The sequence below is a fragment of the Nestor notabilis genome, unplaced genomic scaffold (genome assembly GCF_000696875.1).
Source record: "Nestor notabilis isolate BGI_N333 unplaced genomic scaffold, ASM69687v1 scaffold1670, whole genome shotgun sequence".
Classification (NCBI taxonomy): Eukaryota; Metazoa; Chordata; class Aves; order Psittaciformes; family Psittacidae; genus Nestor; species Nestor notabilis.
In genome coordinates, this window is record NW_009912239.1 from 1 (window position 1) to 17,653 (window position 17,653).

General features: G+C 47.6%; 2 protein-coding genes across 2 annotated transcripts; both read right to left on the reverse strand.

Annotated features, from left to right (window-relative positions):
* Positions 1 to 1,117: 1,117 nt before the first annotated feature.
* Positions 1,118 to 3,110, reverse strand: LOC104400333 (guanine nucleotide-binding protein G(o) subunit alpha-like). The gene is made up of 2 exons (XM_010018371.1): positions 2,963 to 3,110; positions 1,118 to 1,305 (listed from the first exon to the last, which is right to left on the reverse strand). The coding sequence occupies exons 1-2, from the start codon at positions 3,108 to 3,110 to the stop codon at positions 1,118 to 1,120; spliced, it is 336 nt and encodes a 111-aa protein (XP_010016673.1).
* A 9,464-nt stretch (positions 3,111 to 12,574) lies between these two features.
* On the reverse strand, positions 12,575 to 16,498 carry LOC104400151 (guanine nucleotide-binding protein G(o) subunit alpha-like; the record flags this gene model as incomplete). The annotated part of the gene is made up of 2 exons (XM_010018381.1): positions 12,575 to 12,762; positions 16,345 to 16,498. Coding segments are annotated over 2 exons (342 nt in total), but the record flags the coding sequence as incomplete, so codon positions are not given.
* Between the last annotated feature and the right edge of the window lie 1,155 nt (positions 16,499 to 17,653).

The following is a 17,653-nucleotide window of genomic DNA, read 5'->3' on the forward strand; positions in this document are numbered from 1 at the left end:
AAAATTAATAAAAATCAACCAAAAATTATATATATACCCTAAATGAAAAAAAAAAAGCAAAAAAATAAAAGCTCAGATGAACTCAATGTCTGTGTGACCCCCCCGATGCTCTGCTGGGGCTGATCCGGCCGAGCTGTGCTTTTGGGTACCAGCCTCCAGAGCCAGCGGGGAATTGTTAAATCAAGAGGGAGGGAAAATGGGGGTAAACCCCCGCTGGCCCCTGGCTGGTGTGGGCTTTGCCCTGAAGTGGGGGGGGGAGGCCAAAACATCTGCCCTAAAACCCCAAACCCCAGCGAGGGAGCAGCCGGAGGATGCTCCCACTGCATCCTCCCTCCTGATGCAGCCGGGATGGGAAGAATAGGAACAGGCCTCGTTACTGTTGTTATTTCCCTTCGACACTCGGCCAGGAGGTGGGGTTTAGGTTTTTCCCCTCTTTTTTAAAGACAAAAATGTATGTTTTGGGTTCTGGAGGCTGGGGGTGCCGGTGGGGCTTGGGGCAGGCAGGAGCTGCCCTGCGCTGGGAAGAGGAATAATTAATCACAATAATGAAATAAAAAAAGCCAACCCACAAGAATTAATTATAGTAATAATAACAGTAATAAAAAAATAAACCCACATGGTCAAATGGGGGCTGGAGGAGAAGCCCCCTCCTGCACGAGCCCCAGCACAGCCCTGCTCTTGCCATGGGGCAATCCCAGCGCTGCCCCTCTGCCCCACAGCTCTGGGAGTGGGGCTGAGCAGGGTCCCTCAGCCCTAGGGCTGCCCCTAGGATGCAGCCAGGGCCAGGGGGCTCTTAGACCAACTAAGGAGGTGGGTGTGGATTTTATATCTCTATATACGTATATATATAATTTTTCCTTACGCCTTTTTATTTACCAACTCGCACAATCACGGTTTGTTTTTCTCTCATTCAATCTGTTTTGTTTTTGCTTTGTTTCACTTGTTTTTCCCGCACGCGCACGCGCATGTGTGTGTGTGTCTGTGTCTGTGTGTGTCTGTGTGTGGTTGCGTTGGGTTTTTGTTATTATTATTATTAACCTTTATTTTCGTGTTTCTTTTCACTCCTGGCACTGCGGCCGCCGCCACCCCACAAGTCGCTTTGCGCCGGGAGGGGGGGTCAGTACAAGCCGCAGCCCCGCAGGTTGTTGGCAATGATGATGTCGGTGACAGCGTCAAATACCACCTGGATGTTGTTCGTGTCTGTGGCACACGTCATGTGGCAGTAAATCTCCTTGTTGGGGGAGCGGTTTTTGCTTTCAAACTGTGCTTGGATATAGGCGGCCGCGTCCTCGTAGGTGTTGGGACCTGCGGGCAAAGGTGAAACAGACTGGGGGGGGTCAGGGTCAGGATGATCCCCCTCTGGCCAAGCACCCTGCCCCTCGCTGCTTGTGAAGTGATTCGTTTCTAACAAAAACAGGCGAACCCTCTTTATTTTCATTTTTTTCACTCCCCATCAGGGCCCATTTACCCATTTTCCTGCCCCATTTCTCTCTCCCCCCCCAGTTACTCTTTTCCACTCCATCCAGCCCCATTTTCCTCCTCTTTTCCTCTGAATCACAGAGCACCTGCTGGAACTCCTTTCTTTCCACCTGTGGCTGCTTTGCCCTCTCTGCCTGCTCCCCTTTTTCTCCCTGGGGAAAGGCAACAGCTGCCAGCAGTGCCCAGGGACACTCCTCTGGCATCGCTGCTGCCCCGGCACCAGGGGTGAGTCCTCACAGCGCATCCCAGTGGAGTGTGGGGAGCGTGAGAGTGTCAGGCAGGGGGAGGGTTGGTGGCCACTCCAGTGTCAACCATGGCTGGTGGCTGGGCACCCTTCGTGGGGCTGACCCCCTCTAGGAGCTGTGGGGCTGGGGTCTCACCCCCTTATAGGAATGGGTGATGGGGAGTGATGTGGCAGGAACTTCCCGGGGACGTGCTGTTGTTGCCTGCTTCTATAGGGCTGGAGAGGGGCAGCTGCACAGCCTGAATGACACCCCTGGAATCACCTTTGGAAGAACTGCTCTTATATGGGGATTTATTTTCCTCTTCCAGCTTGCCACTTCCCCTCCTTCCTGAAAGACAGGGTGAGGTAGCCTGGTGTGACTGGGACAGCCGGGATGTGCTGTACAGCTTCATATGGGATAGTTTGGGATGTCCTGCTGCGTGGTTGGGGAAAAAGTGCTGCTGCTTCCATGATGGAGAAGCCGCAGAACCTCCAGTGGAAATGCTGGCACGCTTCTGCCATAAGGCAGTGGGGGCTGTCCTGCTGTGGACACCCCTGTCCCCAAGGTATTTTGTCCGGGCAGAGGGTGTTCTCTGGGTGAAGTAGTTCAGAGACATTTCCACATCTGTAGGGGGTGCTGGAGCCTCTGAATCTGAGCTGATAGTTCCTTCTCCTGGGAAAATTCAGAAGCGAGATCTTTTCTTACACCGTTTTCTTGAGTTTTATTCTTTTCCCCAAGACAAGCCGGTTTTGCTCAAAAACATCTGATTCTCTTGTGGTTTCAGACTTCTGCTGTAAAGAGGCTCTTTTCTTCCCCAGCTGTGCCCTGCACAAAGGCACTCTTGGGAGGATGCAGCTTGGAGGAGCACGTCTTGGGTCCTCTAGCAGGAACTTCTCAGGAACTATCAGCAACACCATGGCTTAAGTGGCAGGCAGTCAGCTCCCAGCAAGGCTTCAGCTTTCCACAGCTTCCTGTGGCCAGGCTCCTTAAAGCTTACTTTGACCATGACCATCATCTCTTGACCATGACCATCATCTCTTGACCACACACCTTTGTCACAAGAATTGAATACATGCAGGACACAACCCCACCCCGTTAGTGGTGTGCTGGAGCCCCACTGCAGCTCTCAAAGGTGAGCAGTGCTTTTGCTCCCCTAATGGTGCCCTGTCCCCTCTGCCCCCTCTGGGTTGAGTCGCAGCCCTCAACCCCAGGGCTGTGGTGGTGGGGTCACGCTGGGCTGTGCTAGCCCCGGCACGTACCTGTGTATTCAGGGAAGCAGATGGTCAGAGGTGATTTCTTGATCTTCTCAGCAAATAGGTCTTTCTTGTTGAGGAAGAGAATGATGGAGGTATCAATGAAGAATTTGTTGTTACAGATGGAGTCGAAGAGCATGAGAGATTCGTGCATGCGGTTCTAAAATGGGAAGCATGGAGGGAGGAGAGGGGAGACAGAAAGGCAAAGAGAAAGGCAGAGTTAGAGGAGAGGAGAACATCTTCCTGAACTGAAATGATTAGAAAGCAAAAAAATCTCTGAAATAAGACAGTGATAATTTTGAGATAGTTACAAAGGTGGAGGAAATGGACCACTGCTCTTCTGGGCTGGAGGACAAGGCACTGTGGAGGTTGGGGCAGATCCCTGTGGGGCTGCTCAAGCAGAGCTGACACCTGAAGCTTCAAGGAAAAGCAGAAAAAGTCATTAGCTCATCACAGGCCTCACCTGAGGAGTGTGGAAGAGGCCTGTGCCTCTGCAGGGGCTGGGCACACCTGAAACATTGCTTGCAGAGCCTAAAGCAAGGATGGACAGCCAGGATGGGGACTGGGATGGAGGGAGTTCTGGTCACCTGGGGTGATCCTATGGACCTGCCTGGAAGGGAATTCGTGCTGGGCGGTGCCATGTGGTGGGACAGGTGCCGAGGAGTTGCCAGAGGATGGGACAGATCCTGTCCCAGCTGGGCCATTCTGCCCCTGGAGACATCTTCAGCCCCTCATTGAAAGGACCCAGTGGTGGCCAGGTGGCTGCTAAGAAACCAGGCTGCAGGCTGCTCCAGGGGCATGGTGAGCACAGAAGGGTTTTAGTAGGAGCACAAATAGAGGCAAATATCTGAAACCTGTAATTTTACGATTGGCCTTTCACATGTAGGCAAAAGCCATGTAAAGCCATTTCTCCTGTGCTACAGAAGTTGTTATCAGAGAGGGCTAGAGAATGGACAGGACAGGAGGGGACGGAGAGGTTGTTCTACATTGAATCAACTGTTACAGAGCCCCACCAAGTACTTTCATGCTTCACTCAAGCTGCTGCAGGGGCTCTCTGCAGGCACATGAACCCATTGCTGTGGGGGGGTGCTGCTGGACAGGACAGGCACAGCTCTTCAGGAGCTCTCAAATTTTCTCCATCATTAACTTAGAACAAACAGGAAGCCATTCCCTTGAGCTCCATGGAGAACGTCGGGAGCCATTTCAGGCAGTCTGTGTGCTGCTTCTGTTGCATTTACCCATCTAGTTCACTACTTGAATGCACAAAGCTTCTGGTACTGAACCAGGGCTTAGTGCAGTCTGAAGGCACTGGACCCACTGTGCCCCCCTCTACAACCCCCTCCTGGGGTCCTGGCTCAGTGGCCAGCTGCTCATATGGGGTTTATCTGGAAAACCTTTGCATGGAGCAGAGGGCAACAAGAGTGCTCAGCAGCCAGTGGGAAACCCACCTGCAGCAAATACCCATCAGAGAGAGCCCCTTTTTGGAGGTGGTGGTGGTCAGGCTTTGGATTTGCCGAAGATTCAGGAGAACACACGTGTTTCCTAATGAAATGATGACCCAGTTACACATCTTGGAGTTTTCCATGAATGTTTTATTAGTGAGTCACTTTATTAGCTACACTTCAACTGTAGATTTGCATGCAAAATTTAGCAGATGTCTGATTTTGTCTTGAAAGACTTTGAGATTACACCTGTGGTTCCTTGACAAAAAGCAGTGAGGGATGCGATCCCTCACTGTACTTTCAAAAGCTTCAGGACTTTTACCCCTATATCTTAAAAACAAAGAAATAAAAAACCTTGTTCATGGAGTAAACAAACTGCCACAGAACAATGTGGGTCATCATGACCTGTGGCTGCTGCAAAAATGCTGGGTCTTGAGACTTTCATGGAAAGGATCCTGGTGTTTGGTGTTTTCTACCTTGTTCATCCCATGTTGTTCCATATAAGTATTATATTTAAATAAGGAACTGATGGTGTTGGAGGACCAGCTGAAATAAAGAATGTGCCCAGGGAAATGAAAATCCCCAGTGCAGGGAAAATAACCCTGATGACCTGAACAGGAAGTTTCCAGTGTAAAAGGTCTAGGCAGGATAGCATCCTGGAGGCAATCTATAAAATACCCCTATATGAATATGCAAAGAGCAATCCTTTTCCTCTTGGCCATCAATTTTTCTCAGGGCTGGCCTTTCATTTGGATCTGCAGGATGGGATGTGTGGGAATATGTGTCTGAGGATGGGTCCAGCTGAAGTTACATCACTGGAAGTAGGTGAAGCCAACGGGAATCATGGTTAATTTTCCTTTGCTGAGGTTTATGGAAATTTTTCTCTTGGTTTCTTCAAGTTCTTTGCTTCTACTTCATGTCCCAAATAATGGAAGATCGTGGGTGGGGCAAGGGACTGCAGGAGGGGAAGGATAATTTCAAGAAGCCAAGGAACAAAGATAAACCATGATAAAGTTGTTCTACTTAAAAACAAAGGGGGAAAGAAAACTCCACCAAATACTTACATAAAATTAAATATCTTTTGGTCATATCCATTTCAAACTCTTGATTTCAGGCAAATGAGGCTGTGGCAGATAACTGACGTGTGTATGTGCACAGAGCAGATGTACGGTAAATAACGGGCTCAAGAAGCTGGACACACTCAAGGGAGACACAATAAAGCCACTCTCACACTAGAAAAGAGCTGGCACTTTATTAAGGTTTTGTAACTAATAAATACATTACGGACAGCCAATAAATTATTACAGTAACTAATGCTCTATTAAACCCATGGACAGTCACTCTTCGTACAAAATTACAGTTAATAGTTTGGGCCATCAAACATGCAGGAGAAATGGTTCAGCGGGAAACCAGCAAAAGGAAAATGGTGGCAGCCTCCGGCGATCCTTTGGGAGGAAATATGATGGGGAGGCAGGGTGATAGTCACTTGTCGAGCTGAAAGGGGGAAAGGGAGGTGGGGAAGTAGGGCTGGGGATGTTAAATTAGGGACTGGGCTATTTAATGCGGCAATGGTTGGTCTTTAAACAACCCTATTTGAGTGCCACAGGGTTGCTTCTGCACCAGCAAAGCTGGTGAGACTCAGGCAATGCTGAAAATTGTGTTGTTACTCGCTATGATCTCCTCTCCCCACCTGGAACAGGGGGTTTAGTCCTGGAATCACCTGCCTGCACTACAGGACAATCAGGATTTGCCCAGGGAGAACTGGGCTGCCCTCTCTGGGAGATGGTTTTGCCCTATCTCCAGATCCCTTCCCTTTCCCTCTGCCTGCATGGTGCTATTTGGGAGGCTTTGGTCCTCCTCCTCTCATTAACACATCAATGCTTAAGGCTCACACTTGCTCGTGTTTGCCAGCTAGCTTTTGCAGCACAAATAAAGGTCTCACAGGCCGCTGATTTGGATGTGAGTGGTCCTGTGAGAAGTCCCTTTCCATAGTCACGTTCTCAGTGTAACACCTGATATAGGTCACATACCTGTATCTGCCAGCATCAGTTACCTGTGTCATTGCAGGAGCTCAGAGATTATAATGGACACTCAAGTCTCGGGGTGCTTGGGGAGAGTGTTTCTGTCTGGTCTCTCCTGCAGGGTGGTGGAGGCAAGACTGTGGTCTGCTCTTTTGTGCCACCTGGACCACATCTCTGCTTTCTTGTCTGTTCATTGGGGATACAAGTGTGTGAGCAGTGTGGGTGGTCAGGATGATGCTTAGTAGCACCACTCCCATTGACCTTGGTGCCTCTGGCATCAGACCGTAATGAGTGTTTTAGTCTCCTTGGAAATGGTGGTAGACTTTTTGGTAGTAAGCCTGAAGACAAACCTGGCCCATGACAAAGACACAAATACACTAGTACTAAGCTTCTCTAATTGACCTGACAAACGGTCAGCCTTGTTCCCAGGAACTCAGCAATACTCCCTGGCTCCAGGAGCTTTTATGGCCACAAATTGCTCAGACCCACTGCACAGGCTACCAGTGCAGGGCTGGTCCCTTTTACAGCATCAACTGCAAAATGCCCTGCGGGTGATGTCTGCCATCCGCAACTGAACCGTGTGCCTTGTTAAGCATCAACTGGGCACAAGGGGATGTTTTGGCAAAAGGACATCTGTGTTCCACCTTACCCTCCTGGGACTGCATTCCTGGCCCCAAAACAAAGCCTGTTCCCTTGCAGGCAAGCACTGGACCACAATAGATTAAAACCACCAGATATATTTCAATGTACATTACAGTATAGGCTGCTGTCATTAATACTTTTAGTGTCCCGTAAAACTAAATCACACCTACTGAGGAGGCACGGCAGCCTCCTCCCAAGGCTGCTCTCCCCTCTGTGTAGGGAGAGGCTGGCCGGCTGGCCAGGAAAGCTGAAGGGAAGGAGCTAATTCTGATACAAAACTCCTGAGAGAGATTTAGCTGGCAGTGTTTCTGGGAGGGTGGCGGTGGGAAGCCAATGGGCCCTGTGGGAGGGCAGGGGCAGCAGGGACAGCACGGTGGGAGCAGATGGAGGGGCCAGATGGCCTGGCCGAGTGTTCCCACTGCCCTGCTGCTCCACCGGGCTCCTCGGCCCTGGGTGAGAACCAGGCTGTGAGCTCTGTTTGCTGGGCAAGATCTGGCCTTTGAAGTGTGTGGCTGTATTTTAATGCGTGCTTCTTATTGCTAGTTCTCCGGACAAGCCCAGCTTCTGTATCCCCTCAAGGAGCAGTGCTCTACAGCTCAACCCTGCAGCCTCATCTATGGGCTTGTTTCCAGGCTTTCCTTCTACAGGCTTCTCTATGATTTAAATTGAATAGTTGTTCAAATAAAGGAATAATTGTTGGTGTGGGGGTTTTTTTTCTTTTCTTTTTTTTTTAAATGCATTAAAGTCATTAAAAACTGAGTCATCAAAAACCTCCTGCATTCCAAAAAGGGCATCTTTTGCAATTTTCCACATTAGCTTTGAAGGGCAGCAGGGTGTATATACAGCTGTTTCAATTCTGTGCTTTTAAAACACATTCCCCATGCCCTGGTATGATTTCTGATGCAGCTGTGCCAGTTGCAACATCCCTGCTACGTGGAGACTGTACATTAAATACAACTCAGGGCCTCTGAGGGTCTGGATTTAGAGAATCCTGATTGCAAAGCATAAAGGGCCATTAAGAAAAGGGGTTTTGAAAGCAGGCAATGTATTTCAAGGTCTTCTTTCTAGGCAACTGCTGCAAGGATTGCTGGTACTTAGGAAAAGCACAGGGCAAAAGATTGCCTGCAGAAGGCACATCTGTCAGAGAAGGCTTAGGAGCATGCAGAAAGCCAGCAGTGAGCAATGCTTTGGCAGGCATTCTGAAGACAAAAATCTATACACAGCCATCAAGTGGGAGAAATAGTAGTGTTTAACACTGGAAGCATTTCATCTTCCAAATGTTGCTTCCAGCCTTTGTCAGTGAATGCTCATGACACTTGTGTGAGGGAGGGAATGTCAGCAGCAGCAGCTGAAATGAAGCTTTAGGCATACAGTATGCCAAAGAAAATGGCAGAAAAGGCTTTGTGAGGCAACATGTTCTCCTCTTTTTCTCCTTTTTCTCAGGAGGGGGTTGGACCTCTCAGCCAGCACGGCCAGGCATGGATTACCTGAATCCAGCCTGGAGCGTGGCACAGGCACTCCGAGCTGGCACTGGTGACGTGGTAGCATCTGGCAGAGTTTGGGGTTGAGTTAATTTAAATGATCTTTACCAAAATACTCCTATTGCTCTACGCTGGGAAGTCCTGAAGCCTTGGCTTGGTGCTGCCTGCGCTGGGAACAGCTTCTGTTACTTATTCGCTTGGATAAATTGTCACCCACAGCAAGGGGTGGGAACAGGAAATCTCCAAAATTCCAGTGCTGATTGAACTCTTCTGACAGAGCTTAACATAATACCTGCCTCACCGCCAGCACAAGCACTGCACTCTGGGTCTAGCAACTACATACACTTTATGTACCTGTCCTGGGTTCAGCTGTGATAGTTATTTTTCTCCTTCCTAGTAGCTGGTGCAGTGCTGTGTTTCGGCTTTAGTCTGACAACAATGCTGATAACACACTGATGGTTTAGTTGTTAAGTAGTGCTTACTGATCGTGCATCACTTGTGCTTTTGGCGCCCAACATGGGACCCTCCGGGGTCAGGGCAGGAAAATTCCAAAAAGGACTGTCATGGTTTAAGCCCAGCCGGTAACTCAGCACCACACAGCTGCTTGCTCGCTCTCAGTTTCACCCCACTCCTGGCGGGATGGGGAGGAGAATCAGAAGAATGTAACTCCCACGGGTTGAGATAAGAACAGTTCAGTAACTACGGTATAATACAAAACTACTACCACTACCACCAAGAATAATAATGATAAGGGAAATAACAAGGGGAGAGAATATAAAACTAAAAGGGGAAAGGGAAAACCCCAATAAACCCAAGTGATGGACAATACTATTGCTCAGGACACACTGACCGATACCCAGCCTGACCTGAACAGTGATCAGTCCCTTACGGGTGACTCCCTTCCAGTTTCTATACTGAGCATGACGTGCTGTGGTATGGAATACCCCTTTGGCCAGTTTGGGTCAGATGTCCTGTCTCTGCTTCCTCCTGCTTTTTTGTGACCCTCCTCACTGACAGAACATGAGAGACTGAAAAGTCCTTGATCAGAGTAAGCACTACTGGGCCACAACTAAACATCGGTGTGTTCTCAGCATTGTTTTCATACTAAAGCTGAAACACAGCACTGCACCAGCTACTAGGAAGGACAGCCAAACTCAAAGGACAGTACCAAATGTAATTAGCATGCAGTTTTTCAGCCCTTATTTTGACACCTAGAGCACATTGGGATGCTAGGTGTGACTGGTGGGACCCGGCCACCAACATGGGACAAGCTCCAGGAGCATCCCCATCCCTCTGCAGCTAACTGCTTGCCTATCCTGTGGCAGAAGCTCCATCCCATTGCTGACAGCTGGCCCCTTCCAAGGAACCAGGCAACTGGGCAGGTGCTTCCTATTGGGAATCCTTTCTTTGGAAAACCTTACCACTGGCGCTTCCTGAGCTAAACCTAATACAACGACATGCGCAGGCCTTGTGATCAGTGTTCCTTTGGTTTACAGTGGTACAGCAGTGTGCTGGCACTAAATGGAGCTGGGAGAAGGGCTGGGACCTGGGAAAACAAGAGGTGCAGGTAGGATGTGGCGTGAGGAGCAGAGGGACTCCTAGCTTTGCTGGCTGGACAGTTCTCTGTGGGAGCTAATGCCACCGGAGGTATCTTAAGGCTGAGATGGTGAAGAGAAAGGCTGTACTCAGTTGTGCCAAGCAGGGGAGGCAGAGACCTGGTGTTATTGCCATTAGTGTCCAGCAGAGCAGCAGCGGGCTCTCACTGTATAACACTCAAGATAGTTTTATCACTTAATGCTATTTAGGAGGTTACTGACACAACCGCCAACCATGCTGGCTGTGAGCTGGTTATGGGGTGAAAACCACCTTGTTTTTCTCTGCAGGCCACCCCTAAGCTCCAGGGTGCTCCCCCTCACCTCCCTTGCTGGGGTTTTGTCAAGATATCCCACGTGCAGTGTCCTGGCAGAGTCCAATCTGACAGTGACTCTCCTCAGGCTCCCTTCTCTTCCTGCTCTCCTGATGCCTCAACCTGCCTCATCTCGCTTCTGCAACTTCTCTCCAAAACCATGCCCCACCCCAACTTCTCACACTGGTCCTCTTCATCCAGTGCCACCATACCTGCTCCTTCCCCTGCCTCCCGCACACTGGTGCTCATCTGGCCCTTTGCTTTTGGGCTGTGCTGCTTTGGGCTGCTCTCACACCATTTCTCCTAGATGGGCACAGCAAGAAAAGAGAGGCTGGCCTGGAAAGACTAACATTTTCCAGGATCATGGAGTGTAAGAGAGGTAAAGAAGAGGCAGGGATTAGCATTGGCTATCTGCTCCCATGTGCAGATAGGCCCTGAGTGGGACCTTGGAGGTGGCTGTACCACCCAGACACCAAACAAGCGTTCATGGTGGACTTCTAAGGGTCCCTCCATGCTCCCGGAGACGACACCCCAGCTCTCGCACTCCCCTCCGCCTTTACCCCAGCAGTACCAAGCAGGCAGATGGCCACACATACCTCAGCCCAGCCATGTTTGTCATTCTTATATCCCCATATTTGGCTGTGCTGGGCACTACCCTTGCCATTTCCACACCTCTCCCCTAGCTCTTTCTTCCTCCCTTCCCTCTCTTCCTTGCACTTTTCCTTCCTGCTCCACCACTTGGCTCAAATCAGCTCCCTGAGTCCTCCCTTGTTATTACATGGCCAGTATAAACCATCCCTCTCACTTTAGATTCTGGTGAAGGGATGCCCTGACTGGAGGCACCAAACCTGGAGCTGTCTCTCTTGGATGGCCAGGCAGGAGATGACACAGGCAAGCTACCTGATTCTGCTCAGCCAGGGAGGCTCAGAGTGAAAGGTCAGGCTTCTCAAGGGTATTTAGATGCGATAAAAAGCTGCAAGGCTCCTGCACACCTTGCTGTCACCCAAGCATGGTGAGGTTTCCCAAAGCACCTCTCTGCATTTCAGCTACTTGAAAGTCAAACTGCCTATAAGAAGCCAGGGCTAAATATTTTTGGTGCACCTCAGCATTTCAGGGCTGAAGTTTGGAAAGAGATGCTGCGTGTCTGCAGGAACATTGGTTGTGCTGGAATCACTTAGGCTGGGAGGTGCTTTGGGAAAGGTCCCTGGGTCTCCAGCTGGCATCCCTGTGCATGGGATCCCCATCAGGATGCCATCTATAGAGCATCCTTGCTGCCTATGCTCCAGGGTTCAAGACCAGCTGCCACTGCCCAGCAGCTCTGTGGCATCCACCAAAGCTCCTCAGAAATGGGTTACTGAAACCACTAGACATATTTTGACATTAATTTAGAAAAACTTGAGGTAAAACTGTTACTGACAATGAATGCTTTTCGACAAGGCTTAGTAAGTTTTGTTACTGTGTCCCTCTTACTCAGGCACCAGCAGAACTCGATATGGCTGTTTCACTTGTTCAAATAGCTGTCTGGAAAAAAGGAGAATATACAAATCCAAGCTGTGGTGGCTGCATTCAACACCAACCCCTCTGGCTTTCGGATAGGAACTGGAGCCATAAGGTACCCTCAAAATGATCATATTGTGTCTAGCACTTCCCAAAGAAATAGTGGTAAAAAAAAAAAAAAGTATATAAATAACCAGAATCAAAAATATCCCCTAATTTCAAGGAAAAAAGAAGTTTCGGTTCCAAACTAGACTGTTGCTGACCAGTATTTTAAGGCTTTGTTTTTTTCTTTTTTTTTTTTTTTTTTTTTTAACTGAAGTATTTTTGGCATTTGGCAGTTGAAATGCACTTTGTGGGCAATGCGTTAGCTCCCTCTACAGCACTGTGAATTGGACGGAGGAGTAGAGCAAAGCAGCAAGGGAGCGAACCAAAAATAAATCAAACCAAAGTAAACTGGGGCTGGGGAAATTAGAACTTGCTGCAAAGTTTTCTGGGACAGAAGGAGTGATTTATGGATTTCTTCCTCATCATCTTCTGAGAAGGAAAAAGAAGAAAGAGAGAGGACCTGTCCGCAGGACCGGAGGATGCTCCTGGCGGGTGTGAGGGGAGGAGGGAAGGAGGAGGGTGCCTTAGTAGAGTCCGCAGCCCCGCAGGTTGTTGGCGATGATGACATCCGTGACCGCGTCAAAGACGAACTGGATGTTGTTGGTGTCGGTGGCGCAGGTGATGTGCGTGTAGATCTCCTTGTTGGTGGACTTGTTCTTGCTCTCATACTGAGCCTGGATGTAAGCCACCGCCTCCGTGAATAAGTTTGGGCCTATAAGAGAGCCAAGGAAAGAGCTGGTTAAAGCAATCCCATAACCCTAAATCTGTAGGGTGACTGCAAGCACCCTATTGTAGGGATATGGGGGGCTCATACGGGGCTGCTGTAACCCAGCCACCCCATCTCCATCTCAGGGATCCAGCCAGGATTGCTGCAAGGGAGGAGATGCTATCTGACTGCCAGCTCAGCTGTATTTTTATTCTGGGTTGCTGTTTATAGTCTACAGAGATGAAATGGATGAGGGAACTGAGTATTAAACAGGCTGTGATGGGAAAACCAGCAGAAATTCCACATCATGATGACAAAAAAGAGAAGAAAACTGCCAGGAATGCAGCAACTGCTTAACCTGGTGAAAAGGCTTAGTTTTTGTTTCATTTTTAGACTTTGGTATTATATTTTCAGCTTTTGATGGAAAAGAAGAGCTAGAATGTCCATGAATTGCGGGCAGTGTTGGTAACTGTGCCCTCCTTTCCCTGAAGCACTAAGAGAAAAGGACATGAAAAGATCCAGCCTCTGTTACAGGGCAAAGTGGGGTTTTCTCAAAGACAATAACAAGCAGTGACACATAATATAAAATGTGCCTCTTTTTGATGAATTAGGATTACAGTGCAGTCTGCTAGACCTGTGACTAAAATCACACCATGAGGAGCTTTTTGTTTTTATGTATAGCAATGCCTATGCCAAGCCTTATTAACCATCAAGTTGTGTTAAAAAAGCTGAAGAGCAGTCATGCAAAAGACCAGATCCTTTCTCATCTGTCCAGCCTTGACACTGGTCGCACACAGGGCTCCACTTGGGTTCCTGCTTTGGTCTGATAAACTCAGTTTTTTGAGCTGGCCTGGAGTGCAGCCCTGGAAGGCTCCACTGCTAACACTCATAGATCCCTTGCCCTCTGTGATGCTTTACTGATGGGAAATGTCGTTGTCTGCTAGAGAGAAGCTTACTTGCGATTGAGATTTGCTGTGGTTGAACACAGCAAGTGGGAAATCACTTGCACTTAAATATACATGCACTGCTAATTGAAGACACAAGCTTATGAATTTCGTAAGACTTGAAAATACACTTGAAGTAAGAGAAGCAAAATGTTTTCTGGGAGGAGGTTCTTGCATGAAGACCTGTGTAAAGAATTTGGGAACAGTTCCACATGCTGTGCACAGCCAGGAGGGTATTTGATCAAAAGGAAGTTGGTTGTTCTAAGGTGTAAGGATTTAGGTGCTGGATTCCTTCTGGGAGAACAGGGACTCACTATATCCAGCTTGGTTTAAAACATGGCCTGGGTTCTGCTGCTGCTTCCCTAAGTATTGTGGGTTAATGCATTTTAAACACATGAGTGAATTAAGGGGATGGAAACAGTCAGTGCTCCAGCATACAGCAAGCGAATTTGTGGATGCAGTCTTCTAGTAATTCTGTCAGCAGAACTAATGGACATCAGAAACCTCATTTTATTAAAAGCATTTTGTGGAACCTACTTGTAATGTAGAAGGTCCACTCGTTTGATTTATAGGCTTTCATTAAATAATTCTTTTTAACTCCAGGGCAACTTTCTAATAATGCTTTTTTCACAAGGCCACAAGGGCTTCACCATCAAGCTGTGGTCAGTAAAGCAGGGATGAGTAAGCTTAAGTGTGTGCTTGGGTCTAAAGTCTGGGCTTAACTGCATTGCTGAACACCTGGAGTGAGATATTTTTCACCTCTGGTTCAGATCCCTGTTGGATCATTTGGAAGGACTTTCAGCCTTCAGACTTCCAGACCTCTCTGGAGAGAGACAAGAGGTCTGTGGAGAGTCCCTGGCATTGTGATAACTCCCAGCTTCCAGAGCAGCACCTTGAAGGAATTTAGAGCATCCTTGGGGTACTCTGAGATTTAGGAGGACTGATTTGGTTCACTTGAAGCTGAAGTGCTCCAGCAACAAGCTATATTTATTTTCCTTTGTGCAGTCAGCTGAGAGCTTAGCTACATGTGTATGAGAGTCTGCCTCCCCCATTGAACTCCTCTCTTAGGCTGGGATAGCTTGGGAAGGAAAAGTTACATCTAAACCAACATTTCTTCTTGTTCTAGTGCCTCTGCCATCAGAGATATGTAAGAACATTATTTCAGAGTGGGGTTACTGGGAGATCTTCTTCAGTGAAGATCCACAAAACCAGGTTCACAAAATGTGATCAAGAAGGAGTGAAAGGTGCAGGTTTGCTTCATGGAGAAAAGTGAAAAGGAAGATGGTGTGATAATAATCTTCTGGTATACAGAAGCGCTGCTACAAAGAAGATGGTGATGAGCTGCTCTACAAGCCATCCAAAAGATGGCAAGCAGCGATCTAATTTGCAACCAGAAAAATTTGAGTTTGGCTTTATTGTGACCTTTCCACTGTAAAGACTGTGAAATTTCCATTATTAGATCTTTTTAGACAAACATATTAGGACTATGTTTGTTCTCTCTAGACCAAGCAGGTGAGTAGATGGCTGAAATGTGGTGGTAGTGACAAACATCCAAATCTTCCCAAGAGAGGAAGCCTGTAGATGCTCTTCTGAATTCAGATGGAGTCGTTCAGCTCCATGCCCATAGACCATTCAGCCCAAAGCAGCCGTGATGGATCGCTTTTGCTTATTCACAATGAAAAATCAAATGCTCAGAGGAAGGAAGCTCTGGTTAATAATTTGTTGGCCTGCCCAGAAGTGTGACACTCTTGGTACTCCTGGTTCACAACTCCATTTCCTGACAAAGAGATCTGCTTCTCTGTCTGTCAGCTTGATTCATCTGGATGTCTCCGATGAGCTTAAATAATTCATGATGATAAAAGTTTATTTTTATGCTGTCTCAGAATGGTAATGAGCGTTGGTGGAAGCTGGCGAGATGCAGCTGCAGCCTTTGCATAGGTGATGTATTCTCATCATTAGCAGGTCAGATGCCAGGCAGCCAACAGAAGTGAGGGCTTCTCACACGCTGCTGTGTTGCAGAGCCTCTGTTTTGATCTCTTAAGTATCTCTGAGGCCTCCTTCCCTCCAGCCAAGAGCAGGGCATGGCCTGCTGTGGCTCTTCACTGCCTGCTCTACGGGCAGATGCATTGGTGCCACTGCACAGGAGAATCAAGCATCTTGTTTTCTATCTGCATTTAACTGGAAGTGTTTCTATGTCCAGATGCTTGAAGTTAGTGAGCCTGAGAGTAAAACTGTGGACCTCCTAAATTAACATGATAAAAATGTACAGCTTGAGCTGAAGCAGCCAAGCTGTGAAACCTGCTGTCTGCATTTTGGAGGGCTGATCCTGCAGCCCCTTGGTGCCTGCCAGTGGGTTCCAGTGGCCAGGAACCACAGAGGGATCCAGAGATCAAACACACTACTTAGTGACAGTGGCCTTTTGGCAGCAAAGAAGTTGGGTTTAAGTCATCCTCATTCTTTCACTGGACCACTAAATATGGTGGGAGTGATCCTATGGCATTTATTGAAATAACACTTGCAGCGAAGGAAATGGGAGCTCTAGCTATGCATCTTTAGTCTGTGATACACGACAATATCAGCCTGGATGTGAGGCGCTCCACGATCCCTTTGCTATGCAGTCCTGTACAGCCACCTTTCTCATTACCTGTATACTCAGGAAAGCAGAGAGACAATGGAGATTTCTTAATTTTCTCCTCAAATATGTCCTTCTTGTTTAGAAAGAGGATGATAGATGTATCTGTGAACCATTTGTTGTTGCAGATGCTGTCAAAAAGCTTCATTGATTCATGCATGCGGTTCTGCAATAGAAAGGAGAGATCACATCAGGCCAAAGATAGCAACTCAGGGATGCTCAACATAAAAAAACAGCTAAATCAAGGAGAAAAAAAAAACAAAGAAAAGCTACAATATACATAATAACTTGATGTATACATACAGCTCAACATATACATACACAGATGCAATCCCTGTAACATTTGACATACAGTTAGTAACTTAAGGGCATTTAACTATACAGAGCTGTTCTGATTTTGCATAGCATATAATTTACAGGATCCCAGCTCATATAAATCATCATGCACCATGCATGGATGGGGAGTTATTTTTGCCCTTTGATCAGATTTATGTGTCGGTGTAGCTCATGCAGATTTTCTACAATATTTTCATTAACTTCTTAAACTTCTTTTTTCACTGTCTCGAGTGTGTGTGTCACACAACTGTTTGGGTACATTAACCAAGGACTGGTAGATCCTTGAATTAATCTGGAGTTGGAAGCAGACACCAAGGTGACATAATTTTGGAAATGACCTTGCCGTGACCTTTGCCAGGTTTTGTTATTTTGTTTAGTGTTGCTGGGCTTTTTATTTTTTCCCATTTTTTCAGTTGTCTTGGAAGATGGCTCAACAGAATGTGTCTCACCGAGAGCAAAAAAGTGAAAAAGGAAGGAGAAATAGTGTAAAAGAGAAAAACGTAACAAAGGGCATTTAAGAACAACCAGACTAGAAGTCAGGCAGCTACCACGGATGTTAGCTCATGCCTCTACAAGAATATCAGCTACTCGCCAGCAGAAGAGCCACACATTCAAATGCACGCACAGCGAGAAGTCAGCTTTTTGGTTATAGGTCATGCAAAAAAAGACACAAGAAACAAGAGAGAGATAAGAAGAATGAACAAAACAGACCAGTTAGAGAGTTGCAAAGTCCGCCACATGGTTTTATGGTGGTGGAAAGAGCTCACGGCAAAGTCAACCAACTGTCATGTTCCCTGTTGCTTTCAACTCTCTGTTTCTCTTTTATTTTTGTTGTTTTTTCTCAGTTCAAGAGAAGCTTCATACCTGCCAATTTGGTTGGTCTCTCAAATGCTCATTTTTTGGCCTTTGTTTGGCTAGATAAGGTCAGACGGCCGAGGAAAGGCTGTGAAGGTGCTGAGGCTGGCGATGTTGGGCGTGCGAGGCC